Below are 10,107 nucleotides of genomic sequence, written 5' to 3' on the forward strand. Positions count from 1 at the left end.
CACACACAGATATATATATGTGTGTGTGTGTGTGTGTGTGTGTGTGTGTGTGTGTGTGTGTGTGTGTGTGTGTGTGTGTGTGTGTGTGTGTGTGTGTGTGTGTGTGTGTGTGTGTGTGTGTGTGTGTGTGTGTGTGTGTGTGTGCATCCATCTTCTACCACTTATCCTGCACTCAGGGTCGTGGGGGATGCCAGAGCCTATCCCAGCTCTCATCGGGCGAGAGGCGGGCTACACCCTGGACTGGTCAGCAGTCAATCACAGAGCCACATACAAAGACTCACTCATTCGGGGCAATTTTCCCAATGTTTTCGGAATGTGGGAGGAAACCTTAGTGCTGTGAGGCTGAAGCGCTAACCACTGTGCCAACGTGTCTCCCACACACACACACACACACACACACACACACTGGTGACCAATAAATTGAAAAATAAAGTTGCATTTAAAGCCAGAATGAGCCCCATTTACACATTATTTTTCTCAAATATATCACAAACTCTTTCTTTCAATTATGAAGTTACTTGTCATCAAGCCCTTAAGAAATGCTACCCTTAATATTTGTTCTTTTGAATTAATCGTGGGGACGGCACGCTGGCTAAAATCGCTTAGCGCTTCTGTCTCAAAGCAAGAAGGTGCGTGGTTGGATTCTGACAGGCAGCCCTTTCTGTGTGGAGCTGGCACGAGGAACGAGGGTGTGTAGCTGTATGACGTGAATGAGAGAGTGAATGGTTGTCTGTCTCTTTGTGACATGTGAATGAGAGAGTGAATGGTTGGTTGTCTCTATCTGTGGCCCAGGGTGAACCCCACCTCTCACCCAATCACAGCTGGGATAAAATCAACCCCTCCCCCTGGAACCTTGACTGCAGGATAAGCGGTATAGATCATGAATAATGAATTAATTCATTAGTTTGGAAAAAATCAATTCACCTAACCTGGGCATTTTCAAGATTAACCTCTGCATACCAATCATGGTGCGATCACAGGTTATTTATTCAACTTTGAGGCCCATTGTGGTCACCTTTGGGCTACAATACCTTAATTTTGCTATCTTTTAAAACAGTTGTGATTTCTGTTTTTTTAAGTATCTCATTTAAATTGGTTTCCCGAGCTAGTTGTATCTTTCACCTCTTGTTATTCCATTCATCAGCTATTGTAGTCTTCTGTACTGATCTGTTTATCCTGTTCTGGCACCCAGTCTCCCCTTAAACTCTAATCTAATCCTACCTAAATATGGACTTATATTTATTCTGTTTGGGTCCAGTTGATCCAGGACTGCATAAGGGTTTTGGAAGGTCCTTTGCCTGTCTAGCGTCACGATGTGGGGACAGCAACCTCGCAATTATAACCGACAAGACGAAGGACATATGCTGGACATGAGGGAGGAGGGAACACCTCACGGTGTATCTTGAAGCAGATAGGGTGACCTGCTTTGAATACCTGGGCATCCACATCAGCGAGGACATCCACTCATCAGTCAACGTAGGTGGCATCTCCAGCTTGTGCCCGAGCATAGGTTGTCCTGACTTCCTGGCAGATGTTTGTACGGGATGTAGCTTAGGAGGCCCAGTCTGCCATGAGCAGAAGTTGCAGAGGAGGGCAGGAAGAGGATGGGGTTGTTCCACTCCTTTCCTCTTGGTCATGCTGTCTTCTGTTCTCCTCTAAGGCTATGGCACCGTCAACAGCTGTTCCCCAGGCTTCTTTGCTCCCACCAAGAATGTTCAGAGATTGTTTGGACCAGGGTGCACTGGTCTCTGTAGCAGTGTTTTGGTCCTCCATCTTGTTCCAATAGCAAGTTCCCAGGAGAGCATGATCCTGGGGAGTCGGGAGGTGTCCATTGGTATGATGTGACCTACCCAGTGGAGACAGTGACAGATGATGGTCTTCCCATCAAATTCTCGGGATGTCTCAGCATGCTGGGATCTCAAGACATTTGACTTTTGGTGTCCATGTCTCACAAGTATAGAGAAGAGGACCACCTAAAGACCATGATCTTGGTTCAGAACAGTGACGTGCAGTCAGTAGAGGCAGGGAAGGCCAGGCCTCACCTGTCATCATGGAAAGAAAAAAATGTAAAATGAAAAATTAAATTAAAGGGTTATATTTATTCAGTGATTTGTACTATAAAGTTATTTTCCACATGACTTCACCATTTTTAGTTGCTTTTTTTCCAAATCGCTGAAAAAAATTACATTTACTGTTCAAATATGAAGAAAAGATATGAGGTGACACAGCAACCAGCTGAGCCCACTACGGATTGCACAGTGTCTATGCTAACTGTGCTGGCATGCTATACACTGAGACCGTATTGCTGTATCTGTGTATGTCACTTTTAAAATTTTCAAACACTTTTAATATATTACTAAATTTCCATAGTTTAGCCAATGTGTATGTTTTTCGTCAATAAGTGTTACGTGTTTCTTGTGCTGAGCGATCATAAAACGACTGCAAGAGAAATTAAGTGAGGCACGCAGTAACAGTGCCTCGTGGTAGGGGGCACTGGTGATCCTAGGGATCCTTCTTACTACTGGGCTAAAGAATAATATAATTAGCAATAGCAAGCTGCAGTAAACAGTTAGCAAGTCAGCCATTCAGTTATTTTTTCCTTTTGCTTGGCCTTATTTCCAAAATGGAGGATTACATAGCTAAACTGAAAGAATTTTCTGAACTGGAATTTCAGTCAAAGCAGGAGATAATAATTTAGGTAAGACCAACAACTGAGCTAACAGGTTTGCTTCAGACCACGAGACAGAAGACCCGGTCTTTTCAAACAGAGAGGTGCACACGAAAAGGCTGGCTGTGTGGATGTCCAGTAAGAAAATGCCTTTTCTGCTTTTCTTGCAGTCTTTTCTCAACTTATGACAATGTCTGGAGTCAGATGGGATATTGTGACCCGAAGAATCTGCAAAGAAGCCTAATCAAACATGAGTGATTGGCCTCTCACATTCAAAGTCAAATCGTGCTAAAAACGTTTGGGATGTCCAGGATAAACTTGTCTTTGAATGAACAGCTAAGACTCAACAGCAGCATCCACAATGCTAAGGTAGAGGAAAACCGAGAGATTTTGAAAGATCTCATCAATGCCACCTGTTTCCTCGCCAAACAGCAGCTGGCATTTTGTGGAAATGATGAAAGTTCAGGCTCTGCTAATTGTGGCAACTCTGTTGAACTATTGCATGCTTTTGCTGAGAAAGATGACAGGCTAGCTAGACATTTGGAGACATCCACTGTATTTTCAGGATACGATCGGTGGCTGTCAAAAACATCAACATACTTTCTCCTTATGGTGTATGAGGACAGTTTCAATGAAACTGACACACTCTAAAGAGTTCTGCAAAACAAAGTGATGGACATTGAATATTGTCTTGCATGCACGTGCTACACCGTTGCAGCTCTCGAGCGCATGAGACTTAAGTTTGACGGTTTCTGTGACCGATTTGAGCAAGAAATGCAGAGTACTGGGTCTGATAGAGAGTGGAGACAGACAGATGATTAGATCTGAACGAAAACAAGTATTCTGAAACATTCTGGAAAATGTAAGCTGTCAAATGAAGGCCAGGTTTGATTTTGGTGAGCTGGCTTTCCTTGGTTTGGTGGACTGTGCAAAATTCAGTGAAATGTCACATTTTGATGACTCAAAACTGCAGAGCCTGTCAAAATACTCCAAATTCTTTGACTTTGTGAAACTAAAGGTGGATCTCATCAGGCTGTATAGCTCACAAACAGTGAGGGATGAATGTGAGTCTCCTGGGCAGCTTCTTCACTTTTTGGCCCAGAAGGATCTCATTCAAACTGTTTCTTAGGTGACAAAGTTGCTCCAGCTAGTGGTTCCAGCTACAACAGCATCGATGGAGCGGTCATTCTCAGCAGTGAAAAGACTCAAAACATACAGTTGGAACAGGACTGATCAAGGACGACTGTCTTCACTGGCAGAGATTTCCATTGTGACAGAGAGACTTAAAATTGAAGAAAGATAAAGAAGACTTCTACTAGCAAGTTGTCGATGCTTTTCTTCAGAAGGAGTGGCACATGAACTTCATCTATAAGTAAAGATAAGCGATAATAATGGTACTTTTTAATGTGCTTTTTTTCTATGCTGCAGTTTGTATATGTAAAGAATGCTGATATGATATTTTAAACAAAACACGTTCACAGCTTCCAATAAAATGGTTAATAAGCTACTCTATAGGGTTCATATGTTTGTAAATCTGATGACGTCAGTGTCTCACCAGCCATGAACCTCAACACAAGTTCACATGGTTCACATGGTGGTTTAATACGCGATGGTTGTTTCTTACACAGATGTTTAAGAAGGCTAAACAGTGGTTCTACTTTGTGCGGAGGCTGAGGACGTTTGGCATGCCAAATAAACTCCTCAACAACTTCTCTAGCCCCCACAATGACGATGAGTGCAGAACAAGCGGCAGATGATGGATGGATGGATGGATGGATGGATGGATGGATGGATGGATGGATGAGTTTTTAGAGCCGCATTGTTGAGAGCTCTTTGTCCAGCTACATCACCATGACTTTGGATTGTAAACATCTGTAGTGAGTGTTGGAGAATGCACCAAAGATAGCCAGAACTTCGCTGCCCTCTCTGTAGAAAAACAACCACCGGGTCCAGAGGAGAGCCGCGTCCATGGTCAAGGACTGCTCACTCCCCTCAGCACGGGCTGTTCACGCCTCTGCCCTCAGGCCAGAGGTGCAGATGCATGAAATGTAGGACCTCAGGGCTGAGAAACACGTTTGATCCCACTGGTGTTAGACTCCTGGATGGCTGACAAGTTGACACTCACGGACTTCCTCCAGAGCAATCAGGTGTACTCCACCATGTGCATTTGCATTTCTTCAAAGTGCACACATCGGTGACGGCTAACAGCAGTCATTAAACTGGTTAAATGCCTGCAAACCACCTCAGAATACTCATGAACTGCCCACACTCCACTGTTTACCTTTTTTTTTCCCCCGTATGCACGCTTTTATTTGTACTTTTAATTAGTGTGTTTGATTTGCAAAACCATTGCTGGGAGGTCAATCAAGAAACAGGCATAAGGTCAATGTTGATAACGTTTCTGCTTAGTTGACATATCTACTATAACCCTCACTTGCTGCCCTTTATTGTGCTATTATGTATTTAGTCTGTGCTACTAATACTCATGTTTTCACTACAGATAAAAAGGGAAGAATTTAATTGGCCAGGGAAAAATGTTTCCTTAACTCATATTAGACAATAAACCCTTGGAATCCTCAAATCTAAGTCATCGTCCAGTTGCTATGACAAGATGCGCCGTGTACTGAAATCAAACCTGATATACTAGACACTTACCTCTATATTGTCTCAATTTACCAAGAGCAACTTATCTATTGCTTTACACGAGATAACATCCGCCCATTCACACACCGATGGCAGCAGAGCTGCCATTCAACTCAGGGTTTGGCGCCTTGCGTGTTTACATTTTGGCACGTGGACAGGAACGACTGGTCACAACAGACAGATTTATGGTCCGACGTGGATCTTCCCGGTTGTCTTTAACAGTCATGCCGTGGGTTTGAGTCCGTTAACGGCAGGATCCCCGGCCTTGCATGCCAGGCCGTCCTTTGGTGGGACACCAAGGCCCCGGCCCTGGTTGCTCTCTTGGGACCTTTGTGTGTCAACGATGTGTGAGCGTATGTGTGAATGCAGTCCGGTGCAAAGTGCTTTGAAACCGCAAGGTGTGAAAGGTGTGAAATGTGCGCAGTCCATTTAGTGCGTCGGATTACAATCTCACCCTGGTAGGAGTTTGAGTCGCCCGCCAAACATCTTATTGCCACTCCAGGTCAGGTTAACCAAGAAGGGAACCTCCAAATAACTAGTTTTTCACTCGGCCCGACTTAAGTTCGAGGTCTGTGTCGGCAGTAAGAGGGGCCGGTAAAAAATATTCCTTTCAAAAACATTTGAAAGTGCTCAACTTCACGCGAACGTCCCACGGTTGGAGGATTTTACAAAATCATCACAATAGCGGACGTTGAGGGGCGCTAGCCCCGGGCTCGTGTCGAGAACAGCCATTACTGAGCGTTTCTCCGCGTTCGTCAAGTTCGTCGATGACATGCAGGTTTCCGGTTGGCGCCTTCAGAATAAAAGCCCCGGCCAGGCGCTTCCCCTGGGACGCTCCGGGCGTCGTAGGGGCTCGACGCTTTTATTTTGAAGGCCGCCGCCCACCATATCCGCTCTCTCCACGCTTACGCGGCGGAGCCTCACTCGCTCCGCTTTGTGTCTTTGAGCATCATCCAAACATTAGCTTTCCGGGCAGCTAGCTAAGGCGACCCTTCGAAAACACGGCCCTCAACAAAGCTCGTCGATGAGTCGCAAAAGAAATCACGGTTTCGCCGAAGCGAATCTGTCCGCCGAACTCCACGGTGCCTTCATGGAGTCCTCCGGGACCGCAAGCCGCGCTGACGGCGATTTCTTGGACCTGGAGCCCGACGAGGAGCTCCTCTGCTCGGTCGGCGATATCACCGAGCACCTCGGCAGGAACATCACCGTGGTGCTGGAGACCGCGCTCTCCGAAATCCGCAAAATGGTCAGCATCCGGATCCGAGTTCTGAAGATGGAGCTGCGGGAGAAAACTGAGGAGATCGCGGTGCTGAAGGCGAGGCTCAACACTGTCCAGAGGGACGGCCGGGACCCGTTCCCCGCCGCCGCCGCCACCTCAGCTGCCTCGGAGCCGCCGGAGCCCGCGTTCAAAAAAGCCGACCCGATCCCCAAGCTCAACAGCGCGGATCCCCGGAGAACCAAGTCCCTTCTGCCCGGGGTGAAGAAGGAGAACATTGACGCCATTTGCGACTATCTGATGAAAGACAAGAACTCCAGAGGCTGCGCGGAGGCGGACGGCGAGCAGAGCGGCCACACCGGCGGCGATAGGGAGGCTCGCCATGATGCGGACCCGCAGCCCCTGAACCTATGGTCGGACGGCGGGATGGCCGCCCCCGGGCCCGGCCAGGCGGAGCCCGAGGCCGCCGGGGAAGACATCTTCAGTATGTTGCCTTCCAGCAGCAAGAGGATCTACGAGTACGAGTGGATGGCGCCCATGGACTATTCCACTGACCTCAAAGGTAAAAGGGGCGCTGACGTCACACAGGGGGTGAGGTCACATAGGTCACCGAGGGAGGAGGGAGCGGGGGGTGGGGGGGCGAGCACAGAGGCCCATTATCGGACACGGGCTCCATGTTGTGAAACCGAAAGGAAGAAGGAAAACTGCAACTTCCCACAGTGGAGTTGTTGTTGTGAAAGAGACACGTGTAGAAGGGATGAAAATGGACCAGGGACACGAAACAATGACAAAATATTTCCATAATGTATTTGTGATGTCGTTTTGTGCATTATTTTCCCCATGTTTCTATATCAGGCATCGCTATGATGTCCGCCATCAAGCACCGTCTTGAAAATAATCGCTCAAGTTTTGTTTTATTTCAAGTTTTTCATAAGAACTCAGAAAATGGAGCCACATGTTGAATAAGGCAAGTTTTTTGTCAAACAATGACAGGCAATTATTTTAATGTGGTGATCTTCCTGCCCGTGCAGATCATCTGCATGTTCAATTCAAGCTCATTTTTAAATTTGAACGAATGCTATTTTGTTTTTTTAATATAAATCAGACCAAAACCCTATACTTTTTGAAAAACTCGGAAACCCCTGTTGTTGTGAAAAGTCGACCAAAAATATGAAACTACACGAAAACAAGAGAAAAACAAGTAACCTTTAATACACTGTTTTGCCTGTTGTTTGACTAAAAAGTACTGGTGGTTTCCTGTTTAAACTAAGGCCATACTGACGTACATTTATGGCTAACTGTAAATGATTCAGAGTCTGGTTTAAATCATCATAGTGTTTACTTTTTATGCAAACAAATGATGAGAATTTAAATGACTAACTATCGTGATGGTGATGTTTGGAAAGTGTAATCATTTGGACTTTTACACATCCATCACTGAATGTGTTTATCGACATGCGGTAGTCTGATTGTTTGATAGCAACTGACCCTGTGCTTCAACCTGTACTCCACGGCCCTAGACATGAAGGAGTCGGGCTGCGAAACTCCCTCTGCTGCTGAGGCAGAGGACGATGAAGAGGAAGGCTCTTCCAGGAGGGTTGCAGGGCCCAGTGAGCAGACCCAGGCCCCGTTGCAACATGCGCAGCATCCCCCTGACTTCCCCATGGACCCCCACAGCTCCCCGGGGGAGTCCGGGAGCCCGCTTGGGGGCACGGATGGGCCTGAGCAAGGTTGGTTAGTGGAGGACACGATGGCCCCAAAGATTGGCAGGAACTGCAGTAAGCTAACTGAAAGATATACATGGAAACGGGTCATTCGGTTTTAAAACAGAAGACTGGCTGAAGAAATTATCATTATTTTAGTAACCCTGATGAAGCGATCAGTCCTGTTACTGTGTTTGATCGAGCTCAAAAAGTTCTATATTGTGCTTATTTGTGGCTATTTACACTCTTATCAATAGGTTACTGAATGTGTGCAGTCAACAAGATGCATTCTAGATCATGTAGAAGTTCCATCCGTGTAATGGCAGTGTCTCCCAGATGTAGAAACATGACTTTTTCTTGGAATTAATTCATTTCTTTCTTCAAGGTGTAACTGTTGGGGCTGTGTTTCGCTAAAACCGGCGGGTGTCGGACTGTTTCAGATTCTCCGTTCCCAGGTCACACCTACATCTGCTCCCTGTGCGGAACCTTCTGTCCCGACACCCTGTTCCTGGAGGAGCACATCAAGCTGATACACTCCGACGCAGCCGGGTTGCAGGCTCTTCAGGCCCTGCAGTCCACCTCCGCGGGTCACCCGGGCCTGGGGGACGGCTGCGATCCCAGGCGAGCCGAGCTGGGGCTGAACGACTCGGGACACGGGTCTGGGATCGCCATGAGTAGGGGAGGGCGGTTCATAAAGAAGGAGGTCAAAATCGAGGGGGGCTACGAGTGCGGCGAATGCGGCCGCCATTTCAACTACCTGGGCAACCTGCGGCAGCACCAGCGGATCCACACTGGCGAAAAGCCCTTCATGTGCCCTGAGTGCGGTGAGCGCTTCCGCCATGCAGCTCGCTTAAAAAGCCACCGATTGATCCACAGCGGCGACCAAAGTCCCTTCCCCTGCCCCCAGTGTGGGAAAGGCTTCTCTGTGCTCTCTGGACTCAAGAGACACCAGCGGGTGCATACTGGCGAAAGTCCGTACGCCTGCCCGCAGTGCGGCCGCCGCTTCAAGGAGCTTGGCAACCTGTACACCCACCAGAGGATCCACAGCGGCGCCACGCCCTACTGCTGCCAGCAGTGCGGGCGCAGCTTCCGCCACCTGGGGACATTCAAGAGCCACCGCTGCATGCCATCGCAATGATAGCCCGACCCCCCCGGGGGTCCGTCTGGCAGAGACACAGACTGATCTGGATGTTCTCGGCGGGGCCGAGGCAGGGGCGACGCGAGACACCGTCAGCGCCCGGGGCGTCGGCCCGCCCCCGTCCCTCAGAGACCCTAATGGCCGCTGGAACCTTCGCGCGTTGATGTCCGGGTCCCGGAACCCGTGGGATCAGAAAGATGTTTATTGCCTTCATTCCATTCTCACGCATCTCAGTAGAGAAAGTGAAGGGGACGTTGCACACGTTAATGTCCTAAACCCCGCTACCGCGCTTACATATGGGAGAGTGTTGGTTTTGTCTCAGAATAGTACAAACGCATCCGTTCGTTACAACGCTATTTCTGACGTTTTCCCCTTTCTTCCACACGACAGATAAAAAAATTGTCAAGCAACTTCCGACTAAACGCATTGAAGTGAGATTTAATCAATTCAAGCTGCGTAAAGTAACAAAAAAAAAAACAAAACGGTTTCAGGTTCAGCAGCGCAGGTTTCTTCATTCCCTCGATTATTTTTATCATCAGCCCTGAGGAACGGTCCCAAGAGAGCGGCTCTGACTTCTCATCATCTTTTTGGAGATGCTTCTCAACACTTCACGTGACAATTTTTAATATTCCTAATTGGATGTGACAACTGGTATTGGTTGGATTTTCGGTGAAATAGCCAAAACAGCCTTGGGTACGGTGTGACGTGTTACGCTTCCTTCACGTTCTCTGCAGCGCTC

At 47.7% G+C, this 10,107-nt stretch overlaps 1 protein-coding gene across 2 annotated transcripts; it reads left to right on the forward strand.

Moving 5' to 3' along the window:
- Positions 1-6,229: 6,229 nt before the first annotated feature.
- znf16l (zinc finger protein 16 like) lies at positions 6,230-9,850 on the forward strand. 2 transcript variants are annotated; one of them, XM_086165946.1, is made up of 3 exons: positions 6,230-7,089; positions 8,048-8,305; positions 8,671-9,850. In XM_086165946.1, the coding sequence occupies exons 1-3, from the start codon at positions 6,336-6,338 to the stop codon at positions 9,366-9,368; spliced, it is 1,710 nt and encodes a 569-aa protein (XP_086022072.1). In that variant the 5' UTR covers positions 6,230-6,335; the 3' UTR covers positions 9,369-9,850. The 2 variants fall into 2 exon arrangements, with proteins under 2 accessions (XP_086022072.1, XP_086022073.1); XM_086165947.1 differs by having other exon boundaries at positions 8,048-8,257.
- The last annotated feature ends 257 nt before the right edge of the window (positions 9,851-10,107 follow it).

This window comes from Fistularia commersonii, chromosome 19 (assembly GCF_037954325.1).
Source record: "Fistularia commersonii isolate RoL2024-O1a breed Wild chromosome 19, RoL_Fcom_v1.0, whole genome shotgun sequence".
In the NCBI taxonomy this organism is placed as follows: domain Eukaryota; kingdom Metazoa; phylum Chordata; class Actinopteri; order Syngnathiformes; family Fistulariidae; genus Fistularia; species Fistularia commersonii.

What these genes read in the sequence shown, in the direction of transcription:
- znf16l (XM_086165946.1), top strand. Translation starts at nt 6,336, where the DNA reads ATGAGTCGCAAAAGAAATCACGGTTTCGCCGAAGCGAATCTGTCCGCC. An exon ending in CTATTCCACTGACCTCAAAG is followed by an intron (nt 7,090 to 8,047) that starts GTAAAAGGGGCG and finishes CCACGGCCCTAG; the next exon opens with ACATGAAGGAGTCGGGCTGC. An exon ending in AAAGATTGGCAGGAACTGCA is followed by an intron (nt 8,306 to 8,670) that starts GTAAGCTAACTG and finishes GGACTGTTTCAG; the next exon opens with ATTCTCCGTTCCCAGGTCAC.